Raw genomic sequence first — 20,361 nt, 5'->3', positions numbered from 1 at the left:
CCGTAAGCATGGCCCCAAGCTGCGCCATTCAACAGGTGGTCTGCCACTGCGCTGACTCGTGACATCATGTGCCTCGGTATGCAGCCTCACTGTGCATGCGCAAACCATTCGTGGGTCACCCTAAAGCCTCTTGCTCATTTGAAAGTTCTGCCAACCTTTGCACTTCGTCGCTGCTGTGCGATCTCGTCGGCCCTTGTGCGCCCCTTCCTTGAGGTGCGGTTCTCCGCCTGCTGTCCTGCATGACCACTCGTCTCTCGGCCGATGCCCTTAAAAATGCGCAGATCCGGTGTTTTGCTTGTTTTTCTTTTGTGTCATTTTTCTGCTGGGATCGGCAAGCGAATAATCCGCGCTGTGCTGTCTTTGCAGTGTGCAAGTGCTATGCCCTGCTGTTGCATGTATAAATGCAGGAAGCGGCGTGAAAATGGCTACGCGTCAATAAAACTTGTTGCTGGGCGAGTTGGTGATACATTCTTAGAATAAAAAGGTAGCGCAAAAGAACGAGGATGAAGGAAGGGGCACAAACACGAATGCTCGTGTTTGTGTCCCTTCCTCCATCCTCGTTCTTTTGCGCTACCTTTTTATTCTAACAATGGCTATGCGGTTTTCATGATACTTCAAGGAAAACATGATGGCTCGCACAAAAAACAGTGGCTTCACAACATTAGTCAAAAAACTTTGATCTGACAAAGAACGGCGTTGTTTGCGAGGTACGGTGCATCTCTCACTGCTTGTAAAGCATCACCTGACGCTGCATTCCCGCGTTGCGTTTCGCTGTGTCGCACTGCGTTGCGTTGTTTCCTAATGTGTTTGCTGTATCAATTTGTATGATGCATAAAAATGAGGTCCTGATCATGCTGAATATTCTGCGGGGCTCTATCGTTTTGCACATTGTCAAATACAGCACTATAGAGTCTGCTTTCTGCTGTCAATGATATATGGGAAGGTACAGCCTCTTGATTGTGTTTGTGATTATGTTAGAATGCCTTGCTTGTTTTACTAAATCAAAATAGTGGTTTGTAGAGGAGCTAATCTTTCCAGCTTGTGGTTGGAGGTGTGCATCTGCTGCTTGGGTACTATGAAGGCTGGCCCTGAAAAGCTTATTGGCAAGTAAACCCATGGTACTGCGAGTAATGAACGCTAGCAAGTTCATATTGTTTTTTTTTTTTTTTTCATTACTTGAATGTGTCTTACAATATGCTTCCACGCATGTGTGGATAACGAGTATGGTTTGGTTTTGTCTGGGACACGGGCAAAGTGCAGAGGGGGTTCATGTTATCACACACGCTTCACATTCATCATATGACTACTAGGCGATGGCAGGGAACCTCTGCTTTGAGAGCTGTTGCTCTGAAACTGCAATTCTGCATTATATTTTTCTGTGGGAAACTTTTCCCATCAATGAAAAACCAGCCGGAATCTTTGTACCAATTTGCTCTAGTTATGAAGCTTGAACAATCAATAATGGTTATGGTTAAAATGTAGTAGTAGGGGAATATTTTGTGAGCAACAATTCTTAGCATTGTAGCACATCAGCCATTTTAATTGTATGCGAGATGAATGTTTTTTTTTATTGTGCCTGAATGGTTCACTCATTGCTGTATGTACTAGCTACATTTCACTGAAGACCAGCTTGAGCCGCAACCCTACATTCTGTTCAATTTACCGACTGCAGCGCAAAATCCACTTTCTTGCTGACGGCCGCTGCACTCACGACTAATTTAATTTTACAGGCACACTCTGCAGACCTGCTTCAAAAAACATTTTGAAGCAGTTAAACTTTGTTAAGCCTAGTAAGACATTAGCTCTGTTTATCTGAGTTCAGCTAGCTAACTAGCATAATGCATTTACACGTCAAGTGTAAATGCATTATGAAAGCTATGGTCAACATAACTTTCCATCTATAGTCCAAAGTTTCATTTTAGCTGCAATTAACTACTTAACACTAATTCGGGTCAATAACTAGCACAGCTTATTTGCACTTAACCTAAGCTTTCCAAAGGTATATTACTCAATGCAATAACGCAGTGCTGAATCTAAGCTTTCCAAGGTATATATGGCTCGATGCAATAATGCAAAGGGTGGTTTGCGTTTGCTGCTGTAGACCTAGCCCAGGCAAAAAAAACAAACTAATTTCCTACTGGATTATGGATTCTTGTATCCAAATTATCCAGTTGGAAACCACGCTTTTTCAGCTGGAAAAAGGCAGTTCCAGTTGGAATGGCACCTATTTCCTGTTGGATTTTGGAACCGGGAGTCATGTCCAGCTGGAATGTTCAGATTTCCAGCTGGAAAATTGACACCTTTGCAGCCAAGCTCCAGCTGGAAAATGGCAATCCAGCTGGAAATTTATCTGAAAACATGCTTTTTTCAGTTGAAATGGGTACACGTGAGGAAAGTCTACCAATTGTCTAAAAGTCGGTGACAGCAACTATGGAGACATGCAGTGCGGTTGACTGCGACAAGTTCAACATATGCACGGCTGCATGGTCGTTATATTCTGTGAAGGTGCCATTCATGCGCCTGGACACGAGAATGTAAGCAGTTGCCACGACTAGTTTAAATCAGACTGCCTTAGGGAGACATTTGTTATGGTTCAGCAATAATAAATTCAAGAGTTCTGGTAGTCAGTCCAAGCGCTGCTTTTGAAAAGACACGCGTGCCTCATTGCGCGGTGTATATATTGACTCACAAACGTCTATGTTTGGTACCCCGTGGGAGAAAAGTTTCATTTCGCAGAGTCGCTGTGCACGCTCTTGGCCCGCGCATCTCGAATCACTCAGCGGCTAGGTCATGCTGGCACGTACAGTAGCTAGTGCGGAAATGATTCGATCTCAACTGCTTTCTGTTCGCAGCTGCACGTTCCTTAGGTTAAGACCAGTGCCACTACAAAAAATAAAAATACATAAGACAACACGCACGAATTAAGGTGCCATATTGTGGCCACAACTACACATAATACCGCTCCTGACCACCAACAAAATCTTAATCAACAGCATGCGTAATAGCTACTCTTTATATGCACCATTCGTGTCTGTTAGTGACGAGTCAGTGTTCTGAAGGTGACTGACTTCACAAAGCTCTGCAGAACGATGCGCAGCATCGTCTGCTCTTGGCCGAGCGGCGGCATTACGCGAAAACTCGTACTGAACTAGTCCTGCACCTAAACAACACGAGGGCGGCGGTGCTGCACTCGAACTGGTGCAGCTGGTGCAGGCAAATCGAAGAGACCTTAACCATATGATTGCTGTTGCAGTTCACGCACTCTGTGGGATTCGCCTGGGCATGGTTCTGGGCTTAATGCCAAAGGCCAAGTACAGGAGTCCACGAAGAGCTCGGCCGTAACAACACATTGTCCCTGTCAACTGCTCAGTATAACCAAACCGCGTAATAGCATCAATCAGCTTCCCCATGATTACGCGTGCCGTCAGCTTTTTCAGTGGGAAAAATTCCACCCATTTGTGAAATGGTCAGTGACAAAATTGAATTGGCGGAGGGGGGAGAGGATCTAACGTGCACTGACATTGCACAGCCCATGGACGCCTCGTTTCGCCTCCGTCGAAGCGCAGCCGCTGGCGGTGGGGTTCGAACCCGGGAACTCCGGCACAGTAGTCGGGCGGCTTAACCACTGCGCCACCGTGGTGGGGCTTTGTGACTGAGCAGAAATTGGTTTTCACTATGGTCCCATGACACCACAAGCCACAATTTGCCAGGAAGCCTGGCTATTGATCGGCTGCATAATCCCAGGTTTGGGTCCACCACATGGCTTCACCCTTTGGCACACGTACATTGAGTGGGCGTAGCGAGTCACCTCCCGCTTCATGCCAGGAGTAGCGAGGCGATACAATTAACTTAAGGTAAGTCTTGAGGCCGCTCACATGCTAAGCAATGCACACGTCGTGAAAGTAGCGTGATAGTGCTCCTCTCAGCATGCGTGTAATCGCCAGCTTTAAGGACTCGTGTGTTTCCTCTGAGGGCTCCGCCAAGGTGGTGCAGTGGAGGGTGCTCGACTGCTGTGCCCAAGGGTGCAGGATCAAATCCCTGTCGCAGTGCCCGCCTTTAGATGGAGGTGAAAAGCAAGGCGCCCTTGTGCTGTATGATGTCAGCTAGTGTATGTTAAATAATAATAATATCCTTTATTCAACTCTGTGCACAAAATACTTGTTCCAGCCGCATAAGTGCTATCGTTTGTGTGCAGGGCTGGGCAGCCGGAGTATGAAGTACACGAGTTAACAGAAAAAAAAAAGAAAATGGAAAGAACAAATTCAAACGATATTCAGACCTGAAACTTGCTTGTTTTACAGGAACAAGCAACAAAACAAAAACGTGAATACAAGAAAAATCTTCTGCCTTGCGCACTTTCAAGAGAGATAAAAACATCAAAGGCATGCAAAGAATATTGAATCAGTTGATATTATCATTCAGCCACCATCGAAGAAACATATTCAATTGTTTTATTTCGTTGATGGTCGGGACTGTTCACATTTTATTTAAGTAGTAAGGAACATAATAAATACGAGTTTTTTCCCATAATTAGTGAAGATGCTGGGTATGGGCCTACTTTTCCGACTGACGGAGAGGCCAGGTTTTGATGTTCTCGATTTTAAAAGAGCTGTGAAAGAAATTCTTGTGTAATATATCAGATAAATTGCCTATGGACAGGTAAGATGTCAAAATGTCCTATACAATTTATTGCTGGTTTGCTGTAATAGTTAGTTTCGTAGGTGAGATTACTTGCAATCCTGTGCAGAATGCGGCTAAGTGTCTTTAGTTTATATAATGATGCGGTGCCATAAATTGATATTTCATATCGTAATGTGGATTCTCCTAACCCCTTATACACCATCTTTCTAACCGACACATTGTAAATGGATCGTAGAGCGTACATATAGATGCATACCAGGTGCAGACGTTCGGCTATTTCTTGAATATGGGTATTCCACGACTGTGTTTCGTCAAATGTAATCCCAAGGTACTTGTAATTCAATTTCAGCTCCAAAGGCGAACATGAACAGCTCGTACAATTCTTGTCGTGTAGGTATACATTAGAGCATATTTTAAAGATTTTATATGGGCTATGAAAGCAGACAAGGCAGGTTTTTGAATTATTAGTAAAGATCTGATTACCCTTAAACCATTCCATTAAGGAATTCGCATCCCGTTGGATCTTACTGGCCGCCTCTTCATATGTTTCACTTGGGATCACCAGAGCAGTATCATCTGCATATAAAGAAAGCTGAGAGTTTAAAGGAAGGTTGGCTGTATTATTCACGTAAATATTGAATAATAAGGGTCCTAAAATGGTGCCTTGAGGAACACCTGTTAAAACATTTAGCATTGAACTGTATGATCTGCCTATATGGACACACTGCGCTCTATCAGTAAAATAGCTCTTAAAAAAAGGCATATAGGGACCTCTGAAACCAAAATGATAGTGTTTATCTAATAATAGATTGTGATTAATAGTATCAAACGCTTTTTTGCAAATCAATAAAAAGTGTAAGCACAACGTTATTGTTATCAATTCCTTTACAGACTGAGTCATGGAAATCCTCTAGTCGGCTTATAGTGCTTTTGCCTCTGTGGAAACCATACTGGGCGATGTTTAGAAGATTGTATTTTTCACAAAAGGAGATCATATCATGCTAGCATGTAGAATTTTCTCCATAATGCAAGTGATGGAGGGCAAAATTGCAATTGGCCGGTAATTACTAAAGGTTCTTATAGAGCCTTTTCTATGTAATGGTCTTATTAGTTATTTTTATGTATGTATGTATTTGGCCACTTGTAAAAGTTTCGTTGATAAAAAGTAATACCCTCTTAAATCTATCAAAATGAACTATAAGATCCCTCATCCTGACACCATCATATTCTGGCGATTTTGTAATTGACATTGTTTGCAATGCAGTCCTCAAATCTAGCTTGGTAACAGTAGACATGTAAGCTGAATGAACGCTTGATTTAGCAGGAGTCACCTTCCTAATGGCTGTGCTTTGTGAACACAAGAATAAAACTCTATAAAGTGGTTAGTAAAGTCGTTTGCCAAGTTTGCCATTATCTTTATCTTGAAATGCCTTTTCTAAAGTAGCATCAATGCTTTCTTGAGTGGTTTTCCTATAGCGTTCTGGACTAGTTCTGTTTTATTTATATCCTTACTGCATGCCGAAAACTGATTAAATTGGTACTGCTTTTTAGCCAGTCATATCTTTGCACTGATTTTATTTCGTAGCTGCCTGTATTCTACCCTTAGTGCAAGGTTATGTGGATGGTCAACGCATCTTCTTAGTAGTTTACTCTTAATATATGATAATTCAATTATTTTCTTGTTTATCCAAGGACTGGCCTGATTTTGCCGCTTCAGCCTGACCTTAGTTTTTGATGAGTTGTAAATAGATTTTAACTTCTCTATAAGCATTCTGTAAGCGTCTAAATGATTGCACTGTAGCAGCAAATTCCAGTCAAATGACTTGATTAGCTTATCTACTTTGATGTTGTTAACTACCAGCCAATCTACAGATTGCTCAAGTGCCGCTGTTTCACTTTCTTTAAGTAGTGTGATAGAAACAAAACAATGATCGGCAACCTTTTCTTTAATGATACAGCCGAGTATTTCCCACTCCTTTGAGGTTTTACTGATATGATCAATACATGTCTGCATCATTTTTGCTCCAAGAAGTTCTCTTAAAGTCTTGTATTTTATTCTCTGCGCCGAAACAACTGGCCAGCAATGTTAGATAATCACTTACTCCTGCTTTATCAGTTTTTAAAATGTCAATATTAAAATCTCTGGCAAGAATCACACATTTATTTACTCCATATCGTTTCAGAAAGGAATCTAGCTCCTCTAAAAATATTGAAACATATTTGCTTGGTGGCCTATACACAGCACAAAGTAGTATTTCCTCATCACCATTTATAAGATTAAGCGCTATAACTTCGCCTTCATCAAATTCAACCTTCAAGCGCTCACAAAACCAGCCATATTTCACAAAAACAAGCACTCCTCCACCGTGTTTTCCTTCTCTGCATAAGACATGTGATTGAAAATCCTGTATATTATAAACAGAAGCCTCAGAGTCACAGATATTAATCTCTAAATATTATGGCCTCTAGGGAAGTTGACACATTCATCAAATACATTTGTAACCTGTTCAAGTGTTTGTGAAGGCTTCTCACATTTACATGGATAAGATTGAAACATGCACAAGATTGAGCTAACACAAATTCACATAGTCTCTCCATGAACTCAGAAAATGAGCGTACACTCTGTCATCACGTTATCCTATGTAGGTCTGCCTCACTCTCAACAAGAATCACAGGGGCACCTTCAAGTTTCCTTACATATACACGATCGTTTCGCACCCAGACATGCTTGTACTGCTTTTCAGTTGCCACGCATTTTGCCATCCATCGAAGTTTCTTAGTTAGATGTGCTAAATTTTCATTTCTGTAAATGACCTCATTCTTTAGTGTAGTTCGTTTCGCAAGCCACTTTTCCCATGTTTCCCTCTTGGTGAAACGCACCAATATGGGAGCCTCGTCATCTGCTTTGCCTTTAATCCTGTGACTGTTTCGATTTCCTCATTGCTGGGGATTGGTAGTACAAACTTAGTGGCTATGAAGTTTATGACTGCTTTCAAGTCTTCACTCTCATTACGCTTGATACCATGTACTTCTATATTATTACGCCTTGAATAGGATTCTAACCTATTCACTTCCATTTCTAGCTGAGAAAGCCGAGCGTCCTTCGTAAGCAATTGAGCTTCCATGTCAGCGGTTCTCTGAGTTAGCTCTTTCACCTCTTCTTTCTGAGTTTCAAGACTTGTGATCATTTCATCATATTTAGAAGAAAGCATATCATGTGATACTTTGCTCTGTATTGTTGCTCCTTGCTTTAGAAGCTCTTAGTTGGTAGTATCATGTTTAGCCATTTGTTCTTGTTTTCTTTCAAGCTGGTCTAAACGGTGCTGTACAATGTCTAGCTATGACATGATGTCAGGCAGAGAAGGTTCATTTCAGTCTGCTGCCGTGTTCCTACCATGTTCGCTTGCATTGTATACCGATTGCAATTTCCGGTTTGCACATGTTGGACATAGCCAAGTACGAATCGCTTCTGCTGACATGCTTTTTAGGTTAGCTTTCGTGACGCCAGAACATTTGCCAGTGTGATAAAGGTTATCACAATCGCTGCAGCGAAGGCTCAGGCTATCAGGTGCAACAATTTTCAGGCACGCAAGACAATTTCTGTCAGACATTTTGAACACAATTTTGTCAGTCCGGCATAGTAGGTTTGACTTTGGACACAGTAAAAACTTAGGAAAAATTCCTCTCTCCTATACAAAACGAAGTGTTACATCGTGCTCATGTACTCTGCCGGACTACAGCCCTTGATCAGCCAGTGTGGCTTAAGCTTGTTTGCCCGGTGATGCCCGCCTAGATTGGACGCCCCCCCCCCCCATTGATGCACCCTCAGCGTGGTCGTTGTAATCATGGGCACTCGCGCGGTATCTTCGTTGTTTGATAAATGCTTTGAAGATGGAAGCATTCGAAGCAGGCAAACGGCAATCGGGTCCCTTGGGTCTACACAAAACAAAGAGCTTTACACCGTGCTCATGTACTCCGCTGGAGAACTCTGGGTGGTCGAATTTTCTGGAGCCCTCCACTACGGCGTCTCATAGCCAGAGTCATTTTGAGACGTTGAACTCCATAAAGCAAACCTCAGAAGGGGGATGTATAGGGATACCATCAGAGTCAAGCGGTTAGGCATTATCGTGCTTGCAGAAGCAGCTGTGTTCGAGCGCCCCGCACGGGCTGCAATAGAGACTTTTAGTTTAGCGCTGCCGCTTACCGCGGCCGTCTACTGCTGCTGTCTACCGCTACCGTGCACCATAAGCACAGCCCGCTCTGATTGATCCCCGCATGCGGAGTTCGCCGAAATTTGACAGGAACGTGGCGCCATCTGTCGCCCTCGGGGTGAACTGCGCATGCGTACCGACACTCGCGCGGTAGCTGTAAGCGGTATCGCTAAACAAAGTAGAGAGACTTAGCTTACCGTGATCCGCAACAGTGACCCTCTACCGCGTGTTCGCTGATTGGCCCTGACGCGGCAGGTCTGTGCCATGTGGCGCCATCTATCGGCGACAAGGGGATCTGAGCATGAACAGTGGAGCGCGCGGTGGCGAATCGCGGTAAGCTAAATCTCTCTAGTCTCAAATACCTGCTCCTTCCATGTACGCTGCGGCCACGCCGCTCGGCTCCCGGAGCCCGTCAAACATTTTTCGACAAAATGGATCCTCCCGCTGTGCCTCTAACAGCTCCTATCTGTTGAACACATTCCTCACTGAACTGACTGCTTCCGCCTAGCGAATACTGGTCGACCGTCCTTAATTATTCCAGAGCTGTGAACGAGCTTAGCGGCAACCGCGCTGCTGACTGATGGGCGTAGCGGAGGGGATAGCAGGGTTACTTCGACCCCCCGCCGCCAACAGATGCGCGTAGAAGTACTACATCCTCCACCACGTTCGTGCCCCTCCTGTAGCGCACGAAGTAACGCTGGAGGAATGGTGCGCTTCGCGCCAGGCGTCCGCTTGGCTCGCCTGGGTGTCTCTGCCACGTGAAGGCGAACGTCGACATAGTAGTAAAACTTTCGCAGAGCGAAGATAATCGCAAGACATTCTTCCTCTGTCACAGAAGTTTCTCACTCCGGGAGAAAATGAGCAGCTGGCAAACTCCACCGCGGAGCTGTACCTTTGTGCGCTTGGAGCAGAACTGCTCCTAATTAAGCCCAGCTCACAAGCGTCTATGTGGATCAAATTCCCTGTTCAGGTCAGGCAGCCAAAGCTCTGTGGGTTCCGCGGAAGTCTGCTTTAGCACCAGCGTGTCAGCATAACAGTCAGAGCTGTGACCTCCAATCCACGGTGCGGTACGTTTATCTCCACCACGGCTGGTTCGGGGCAGAGCAGACACCAAGTTATGTATTCTAAGCAGGCTTGGTGCTGCCCTAGTAATTACGCTTTTGTTGCGTAGTAAGTTTGCATGGTTTGGTAACGCATGGTGAGAAACCAGATCCGTCTGCGACTGGATCGAAAAAGTGAGTAAACTCAGACTTCGGCAGAAGGCATTGGTGCCATCTGACATCGCCGGAGGAAAGCGCTGCAACAAAATCGCCGAGGTGAGCGCGGCAATGCGTGCGAGGTGGTTAAGGCGGGGTGGCTATTCCCGGCCCTACGGGGCTGGGACGGTAGGTCGACGCCACTTGCGGCGGGGGCCAGCCAGCCACATGGATGGATGGATGGAAAAACTTTATTTTCGTCAGAGAGCATGTATGGATGGTTCCGTGTTAGATGGCCATCAACCCATGGCTGACGGCGACCTGGGTGGCCCACTCTACGGCCCTGGTCTGGACGACCGGGTCTGAGCTGGCCAACACGGCCTCCCACTGCTCGAGGGAAGGATCACGCATAATATCCGCCGGTGGCGGTGATATGCTACAGCTCCATAATATGTGGTCATAGGTTGCCAATTCCTGACACCATTTGCACTCCGGCTGAATGTCCGGGTAGATTTTGCTCAACACGTATGGGTTGAAGAAACATCTAGTCTGCAATCGTCGCCAGACGCATTCCTGCGCCTTCACCAATTGCTTGTCCGGGGGTGGGTAAATCCTCCGCTCAAGTTTGAAATGATTAGTAATGTCATGAAAGGATACCAGCCCATCTCTCGTGGACCTTCCCGGAACGTCCGGCTCACCTACTCGGCTGACGAAACCTCGAGCATTCATGTGAGCCGTCTCGTTCCCAGGATTCCCAGAGTGTGCTGGTACCCAGACAATTTCCGCCTCCGTAGTCCCTCGCCCCGTGGCCCGATTAAGCAATCGCGCCGCTGTGACAGATATTCTGCCCCTCGCCAAATTTCGGATGGCTGTTTTGGAATCGCTGAAGATCAAGTCAGCATTACTACTAGTAATAGCTAGTGCTATCGCCGCTTCCTCTGCAGTTTCTGGGGAGCGGGATTTGCAATTGCGGAGCCAGCCACAGATTTTTATCTGTTGTAGGCCGTCATTGCACCCGCCACTGCTTCAGGGGTGGCCGACGGCTGTTGCGGCGCGAGTCGCTTTTTCTTTCTCTTTTGTTCGCACGAAGCAGCGGAGGAAGCGACAAAGCCAGTAGCAGGCCTGTGCTTTTTTTTTTTCCTTCTTCCTACAGCTACAACAACGCGCGCGACTAGCCAGGTGGCAGCACCACTGCCCTTAGAGTATGTTAGTCTTTCGTCTGCTATGCCTAGTCTCGGACGGATCTGATTGCTCATCGTACGCGGCGAAGCCAGGTAAGCCCTATTGTGAAACTTACGAAGCAAAGAAGGGGCAAAGATCGCGCAAGCTTTGTGATTTCACCGTAAACCGGGAGGTTCTTCAAAACTGTTCAGATGAAGCGCAGAACACTGTTGCGGTGGTGTTTTGTTCGAACGTTCATTTTCGCTCGCGCTTCTACCAGTCTGTGCTCCTGGTATATTCCTCGTATGCATTGCTTGCATTATTTTAATGTACATGCTGTGAGGTCACTCTCAGGCGTTGTGGAAGCTTTTAATGATAGGTCTAGCTGTTTCAGTTTTCCTGGGGTTTTTTTTCCCCCCGGCATCCCCCATTCTCCCAATGGCTCCAAGATGTGCTGACACAAGATGGACAGCAGAAGACGAGACTGGGGAGATGCTCGCGAGCGCAGGGTATCCTATCACGAAATCTCTCTCCATTACCGTGATCAACGAACCATCTACCCTCCTCTTAAATCTATGACTAAGCTACAACAGGTGACGTGGCGCCAGCTTCAGTTCCGTACATTCCCATCCCCTGCTTTCTGAGCTTTGATCCATCCAGGACTGTTCTCGCCGCAGTGCACCCTGTGTGGGGCACTTAAAGCTGATTTTGAACACATCATGATCAAATGCTTTGAATTCCACCCTCCGGCCACTTGGAAACTCTCCGACCTCGAGCGATGGGAGGCTGCGGTGTCCAGCTCTGACCCGGCCGTTCAAAAGCGGCTGACGGACTGGGCTTTGGGTGTCGCTGGGCAGCACCAGCTTCCGGCCACAACGCGCAGCCAAGGGCCGACCCGTCATTAGAATGTAATCACTTAAGACTCCCAAATATAAAGTTTTTTCACAACCACCACCACCACCTTTCCAACCATATATCCTTTCATAAACCAAAGGAAGGCGTTCGTCGTAATACAATCGTAGCGGGTGAAAGTTGCGCTCGCGTATGCGAAAAGGCGAGTGGAACGTTCTTGTGCTCACCACCCGCAGACGTGCGTACAATAGTTAGGCGATTCAGGTGGCGCCGGCGGTCTCTTAGCAGAAAGCTTGAATCGCGCGCGCGCGCGTTCACGGGAAGAAAAACGAGAAAAATCGCGGGAGGCGCGATCCTCGGCTGGCTCCTCCGTACTGTGGAGAGGAGGTAAGGGAAGGCTGCGGTGCCGCTGCGGGAGACTTGGAGGCAGGGGGGGGGGGGGGGGGGGGGGGTTGGTAGGAGTGGCCGGTGTGCCCTCTCGCCGTAATTACGCGTAACATATCGCGTAAATTACGCGCGGCTGTTCAATGGGACAAGGGATTCATGTGTATCCCCACAATTTTTATATTGGAATCCAGTGAAACCAGATGGGTAAGTTTATGGACCTTTCCAGCTGTTTCTAATTGGTTCCAGTGATTGCTACATGGTATTTCAGTTAGATTTAATGGGGATTTTCAGCTTAGTCCAATTTGAGTTTTGGAGCCAGTTAGTGGATTGTTTGAAATGTTTAAATTTGGTTGTTACTATTTTGTTTTCCAGTGGGGTGCTGCATTGACCCAAAGTAAATGTGGAGGAATGGTCCATCTTTTTCTTTTTAGTGCAACACCATGGAAAGTTGCTTGCATAGTGATTTTAGCTATCACATCATTTTATATAAATAACAAGAAAAGAACACTGCATTGGTGGGTGTTCTGCATCTAAATCTGCGGCAAGGGTTGGGCAAGCATCTCCAAGGTCGATACTTGGGTACCATGTGAGTGCGCGTGGGAAAGTAGGAGTGGTGACAGCAGCTTTGCTAGAGGACTGCATCAGAATGTGTGGATGTTGTGGGCTTGGATCCCATCAGTAACATGGAGTTCTCTTTCCTGCCTAGCTGATAAGAAACAGTCTTGATTATGAAATCACTGCATGAGTAATTGTGCACACTACTCAGTGCTGCTCTTTAAAAATAAAATAGTTTTGGTGACTGTTGCCTTAATTCTTTTGCACTTTTACCATAATGAGCCCCTAATTTCTTTACTCTTGTCTGATAAACTAAGCTAAGGAGAGCCCCGCCGTGGTGGTGCAGTGGTTAGGGTGCTCGACTATGGTTCCTGAGGATGCGAGATTGAATCCTGGCCGCTGCGGCCGTTTTTCGATGGCGGCGAAAGGCAAGGCACCTGTGTGCTGTGCGATGTCAGTGCATGTAAAAGAACCCCAGTTGGTCGAAATTTCTAGAGTCCTTCACTATGACGTCTCTCATAGCCTGGGTCACTTAGGGACATTGAACTCCACAAACCATAAGCCAAGGAGAGCTTTTCAGGTGCAGGAATGAGGGATAAGGAGGAGTGGGTTGTTGTGGACGGCTTTTTGGGGTGCGCGTAAATAAGCTCGGAGCCTGATTTTACACAGGCAAAACCAAACGGATGTGCTTTTGCTCAGTGATGCACAAAGGGACATTTATTGGCTTCTGTTCTGTCATTTTATAGTGTGAGATGTTTGGGGTAATGAGAGCAGTGAGGCTGGACTGCTTGGAGACGAGGCTGAGTTGGAAGAGTAGGAGAATGTGAGAAGATGGGATCCGAGCACAGGTGGAAGAAGCCTCGTAATCAGTGGTGTGCGCAGAAATGGAGCCCAATATGCAACGGAATGAACTTTGGAGCTGGGCCTATATGTTTTAGTGTGGAAATTCCACATGTGGCTGTACTAACTTCATTCCTACACATTGACAGGAGGTATAGCTTTCGTAGTGGTGAAGTCTTGGCATGCAAGTGGCACACCGCATACGATTAAGTGCCCGCTGTAATGGTGCAGGGGTTAGAGTGCTCAACTGCTATGCCCAAGGATGCAAGATCGAATCCTAGCCGCGGCGGTCACTTTTCCATGGAGGCGAAAAGCAAACTCCATGAACCAAACCAAGCCAACATATCATTAACAAGCCATGGCACTGCAGAAAGTGTGCACGGAAAGAGAATGAAAACAAGACTTGCATCATGAAGAGCTAACTATGACGCTACACTTCCACATTGTTAGTCCTCTTTTATTCTCTCTGGGCCTACTTGCACTATGGCACTTCCTCATGCTTCCTTGGTATCCAGAGGAAGCAGTGCGCTACCACTGAGGGAAGGGGTGCTGTTGACCAGCAGTGAAATTGATGCAATTGTGCAGGCCAGCTGGGGATTAGTGATACTTGCTGTGTCAAGGGTTGCCGTATGCTCATTGCTGGGTTATTTCCAGGACTGCTTTCAGAACAGCTGCTGCGACCGTGGCGACTTATCCAGACACAGAGCCAACAGACCATCAGTGCGCTTTGTCTACTGAGGAACCAGGTGGGTGGGAATCTTTCTTGCAAGAAACAGGTTCTTCTCCCACTCTTGCTTGGACTGCTCAGCTTGGGTCATTGGACTCAGCAGTGGGAAGGAACAGGTTGCAGCTGAGAGCGAGGAAAGTGTCTAATAAATCATATCTTGGGGCACTCATTTCTGGGGCTGGATCGGTGAGGCTGACGAAAAATTTTATAGGTTCAACTTACCTTGAACCAAGTTTCATGAGCGTTAGCCATCAGCCACAGTCACTGCTGCTGCTTTGATCTTGGCTCTGCACTTTGTGAGCTTCTTGGCAACAGGCTAAGTCTGGCGTCTAGTTTGATGGTCTCAGCAGCCTGTTTGGCATGGCTGCGGTCTCCCAGTTGGCTCTCATTGAGTTTCTACTGAGTTTGGAACTCAATGGGAACCAACTAGTACCAGCTGGGAATTGTTCCATAAACCAGGAAGACCAGTTACGATTTTCACCGGGGGTGTATGGCCTATTTACTAGGTTACATGAAAAAGTGCCACAGATGGAACTTCATGAAGACTCTGTGCAGTGCACAGTGCGAGAGTGTTGCAGTTGGAACTTGATGAAGACGATGATGTTTACTGCACAGCACGAAAGTGTGTTGCAGATTTACACAAGGCGTGATCGGCTGCGGCGATAGCATAGGGCTGTCGTGCCTGGGCACGATGATGAAGGCAACAGATGTTTTTGTGCAACGTGAGATGAACCAATATGTGGCGCACGAGTGCATGGCACCACCTGTGGAACGCACGAGGTACTGTGGCCAGGAATAATGCGAAACTCTGGAACGAACTTAGAGCTAACACTCTAATCTAAACGACCACTGCAGTGAACTCGGAAAAAAATAATGATGATTGTAATGTTGAGAGCATGGAGTAAGATAAGAGAGGAGCACAGACTCTGGCGCGCTGCAGTGCATTTGGTATAGGCTGATTTTGCTACATGAACGTTGAGCTCGCGTCGGGCGCTTAGCTTTGCACTGTACTCTCACTGCTCTCCTTTCCTCGCTGACACAGCTTTGGGCACACTTTCCTCCTCTCTCTATCTGCCTTGCTGAGTCAAATTGGCACGCCACCTCTCAACACTGCCGCATAACGAAATGCCCCTAAGCTCGATCCAGGCGATCGTGCGAGTGTCGCGGCAACAGGTGAAGAGCAGACGGAATGGTAACTTTGTGCGTCGTCTGCTAGCCGGAAAACACACAAGTGGAATCATGATCATCGTTGTGCGTATGCCAACTGCTATCTTTTTTAAGATGAAGCTCCAGCAGTGTCATTTTCTTTTTTGTCGCCTTGCGTGTGTCTGTGAGAATTAATCGAAAGGGGCATGCAGACGACAAGCCACACAACGAGGTAACCGGTATACAGATGGCACAGCAAACGGGTGAGAGGCGCATACTGTACATTTGTTATTTCAATGCTGATGGTACGAAAGCACAAAGTAGATGAGGAAGTATTTTGTCGTTGGCTATGATCCAGGGTATCGCGATGAGGAAATGTTTTGTCGTTGGCTGTGAGTCACGGTATCGCGAAGGAAAAGAACTGTGCCATATTTCTAATAACACTGTGCATGATACTCACAAGACAGCTCTCCATAGAATGCAAGAGAAAACACAGACATGAAACACGTCCGCATGGGAACCTGCGCATATAGGAAGGAGCCAGCGGGGAGTGGCAGGTAAGCTGTATGAAAGAAACGACAAACGCGATTGCGGGGGATATACGTAAGCTGTGACGCAGGCAACATACCACGAGCCAATGAAGCTCGACGATGCAGACGACAAATGCGATTGCCAGAAGTATATGCCAATACTGACACAGGCGACACGAAAGGTCTCTTCAAATTGGCTGCACCAGCTGCATTAGTTGAAGTAGTGCAGCACCTCCGTCCTCATTTTGCCAGTGCCGCGTGCGCCGTCTGCACTTCTCATTTTGTCAAAATGCAGGACTAGTTCTGCATGAATTCTCGCCCATCTCTCCACTCGCTCCAGAGGGGGTGCAGAAAAAAGTGCAGCATGGCATACGTGCCGCTCGGCCTAGAGCAGACCACACCGCGCATCATTCTGCACAGCTTTGCAAAGTCTGTCTCCTTCAGAACTCGGACGGTTTGTTGCTAACAGATCCGCGAATGGTTGCGTAGACATGGTAGTTGGGCTGCATGCTGGTGATTAGCATTTTCGTGACGGAGGAGCGGTATCATATTTATTTGTGGCCACATATGTAGCGGTACGAAGCCACATTATGGCGCCTTCGCGTGCGTTGTCCTATCTAGTATTTTTTTTTTTTTTGTATCTTGTTGTGTGGCACTGGTCTTGATCTAAGAAGACTGGTGGCTGCGAACAGAATTCAGTTGCGATAAATCGAGTTTCTGCCGTGCCAATGGTGTGAGAGGCCCGATCCACACAGTATCGTGCGCAGCAACTCTGCAACATTAAACTTGTCGCCCACGGAGTACATAGACCGCTCAATGAGGTATGTGCGTCTTTTCAGCAACAGCGCTTTTGGACAGAAGACCGGAATTTCTTCGATTTATACTGCTGAACCAGTCAAGCATCTCATTGGGTAGTCTTCTTTAAGCTAATATTCGTGGCAATTGCTTACAACATTAATTCTCTCGTACCCAGGCGCATGAACCGACCGCAGATCGATATAACGATCGTGCAGTCGCGTGTACGTTGGCAGTTGGTCGCAATCAATGTCACTGTCGCCATAGTCATCGTCACTTTCCGATTGAGTGCAGTAGGCCTACAGCAGCTGGCTTCGAAATTGGACGTGATCATGCTATAGCACGCGATACATCAATTTGAAATGTACACTGCACGCATGCATTTTCTAGGTTTCAGAGTCCTACACTTGTGTACTCGTTTTGGCAGCTGCCGTTGTACGCCAGTGTTGGAACTAGCACTGCATGCTCATGTGACCTCCTGACACCGCTGCAGCACTTTTCAGAACTAGTGCAGCCAGTGCAAGCCAAATAGAAGAGACCTGAAGCAGACGACAGATGCAGCGGCACCACAGAATTGCTAGAGCGGCGGCGGCAACAGCGTCTATGTTGAAAAAGAGCGCCATCTATCGTATGCACCACCAAGCTTTCTCCGATGTGGCAAAATTTTGCCGTTCCCAAAAGCTGAGCTGGCGCTGCTGTCTACTTTACTCCGTGGTTGAGAGACAGAAACAGAATCAATTAGGTCAGGGGACAAACAAGTTAATGATATTGACACATGCCATTCATAGACGGTGAAGATTTGAACGGGCGATTCGGAGAAGACGAAGCAAAAAACGGTGCTCTGCTTTCATGCTGACCTGACTGGTTGTTGGTGTTCTTCGGTACCAGAGTGCCAGAGCGCCTTCTGTGTAACGTTAAGTTACAAATCTGGTGGAGGTGCGGGGTACCGATCCAGTCCTGCATGGAGCTTACCCCCGTACATCAACGCCTCGGCCGCCGCCTACATGGAGAGCCCCCTGAATTCGGACCCCTTCCGGCCGCTACCAGGACGACGCACCCTCAGACGGCCGTAGAACCTGCTGCAATGACATCTGAGAGCAGGCTTCCCACCCACATCCTGTGTCATCAGCCACGAACACCCCTCTCTTTTCATGGAGACGTTTTCGAGGACGCCGAGGACTGGCTTGAGACCTACGAGCGAGTCGCTCGTTACAGCGGGTGGACTGATGAGCGTAAGCTCCACAACGTGTACTTCGCTCTTGAAGAGTCTGCACGGACATGGTTTGAAAACCATGAGGCTTCCTTCCCATCCTGGGCAGCCTTCTGTCGTGATTTGAAAGCCACTTAGCCTAGCGCCGACCGCCGGGAGCAAGCAGAAGCTGCGCTACACTCGTGCAGTCAGCGCCAAAACGAGAGCGTGCGTATGTTCTTTGAGGACATGACATGCCTTTTCAAGCATGCAGACCCACAAATGCCAGAAGATAAGAAGCTGCATTACCTGATGCGGGGCGATAAACAAGAACTTTTCGCGGGACTGCTGCGCAGTCCACCGTGCACTGTGGGGGAGTTTCTCAGCGAGGCAGCGACCATGGAAACAACGCTGCAACACCGAGCCCGTCAGTACAACCGTGATGTGAACATCATTGGGTCCGACGCACCCCCTGTGCATGTCTGCAGCGACATGGACGCACTACGCAATCTCATCCGTTCTGTCGTGCGGGAGGAACTGCAAGCGCTCCGGATGCCGTGCAACACATCTTTTCCTTCACTGGCCGAAGTCGTCCGGGATGAGGTGCGTATGGCAGCTCAGCAAGTTGCTGACGTTCCCCAGCAGCGCGTTCCCCACCAGACATTCGACGCGAGGCCCACCTATGCGTCCGTCCTACGTAAGGCTCCCCCGCCAGACCATAGTATCAAAGCCGCAGCTCCAGCAATGGAGCCGCAGGGTCCTCACATAGAGCCGCATGGAGCCTCGCTACTCCCCTCCGCCAGTCTACCAGCGACCCCGTAAAAGTCAAGTATGGCGGCCCCGGGACCGTCAGCCCCTGTGCTATCATTGCGGGGAAGCCAGTCACCTTTCCCGGGCGTGCCCGTACTGCCGCGTCAACATGCGGGGTTTCGCCTCGGAGGACCTCTACCCTCGGAATGCCGAACAGCCTACTGAGATTTCAAGTGACCTTGCAGTGCGACAGTATTCCGTCACGTCCGGTTACCAAGAGCATACCGGTCTACTTCCCCGACGAGCTACCGTTCGACTAGTCCCCACTCTTCCCGACACCGCTCTTACAGCCCTAGCCGGGAAAACTAATACCAGCGGCCTTCGGAGGCAGGGTCGCTGATGTCGGGAAATGTGAAGATCCTTCGTCATCGTCAGGCCGACCCGACGAGATTTCGCTTGTGTCAGGTAGCGACAGCATCCGGCATGCGTAATTCTGTCTCCTCCACGGCAGGGTCCCGCAACTTCTTTCTCGTCACTGGTTGCCTCTCAGCAGGTTAAACAGCGATTGTTACCGGGAGGTGTGTCTGAACGCAACTTAAGGGTAATATACACTCACTTATAAAGGCAGGAAATGATTACGGTGAAAATAATTAAATAGTGTTAGCGTTGTCATGCTGTTGTCTCGTGGCTGTGTTCACGGCTGGTTTTGTGGATATTAAGAAATAAAAAACATCACATGATGCAACCTAAAGGGGAGCACCCCCCTGGAAAGATATTGGTAGCTTATTTTAATGTTGCAATTTAAAAAAGAAATTCAGAAAAAAAAGTTACAAACACGGATTCGAACATATATTTTATTCGCTAAGTGCTCAGGTCAGGTAAGTAATGTTAATCCATTGCGCCACTGAAGCAATGAGCCACTGAGGCAACGAGTACAGCAGGCTTTAAATGCGCTCCTTATTCATTTTTACAATATTTCCGCTATCTGTCGCCAGGTGACGCTGCTCAGAGGACCCTACCGTTGAGAGAACGGAATGACGCATCCGGCATACTGCCTTTGATTTATGTGTAACGATTGATGGAGTGGATGTCACCACGTTACTCGACACTGGTGCCGATTATTCAGTAATGAGCCGTGGTCTCGCCCGAGAATTGAAGAAAGTTTTGACACATTGGTCTGGCCCGAAAATTCACACGGTGGGAAGTCACTTTATTGAACCTGCAGGCAAGTGCACAGCGCGGGTCGGCATCCGTGGTTTTGTGTATGTCGGAGAATTTATCATGCTTCCCGAGTGTTCAAAAGTCTTGATCCTTGGTCTAGACTTCCTGCAGACCAACGGCACTGTCATTGACCTGAGAGAAGCACGTGTTTCCTTTTCGA

General features: G+C 47.4%; 1 protein-coding gene across 6 annotated transcripts in view; it reads left to right on the top strand.

Annotated features, from left to right (window-relative positions):
* The window catches only part of LOC146203200 (uncharacterized), a 105,436-nt gene that overhangs the window by 34,621 nt on the left and 50,454 nt on the right, over positions 1 to 20,361 (top strand). For all 6 annotated transcript variants that reach the window (XM_084588559.1, XM_084588556.1, XM_084588557.1 and 3 more), the window contains one exon: positions 14,498 to 14,589. In XM_084588559.1, the coding sequence (XP_084444685.1) occupies positions 14,498 to 14,589 (92 nt within the window). The remainder of the gene's footprint in view (positions 1 to 14,497; positions 14,590 to 20,361) is intronic.

The sequence above is a fragment of the Amblyomma maculatum genome, chromosome 1, assembly GCF_055883805.1.
Source record: "Amblyomma maculatum isolate TAMU_Amacu chromosome 1, ASM5588380v1, whole genome shotgun sequence".
NCBI lineage: Eukaryota > Metazoa > Arthropoda > Arachnida > Ixodida > Ixodidae > Amblyomma > Amblyomma maculatum.
This window is presented reverse-complemented; position numbering and strand designations above follow the sequence as displayed.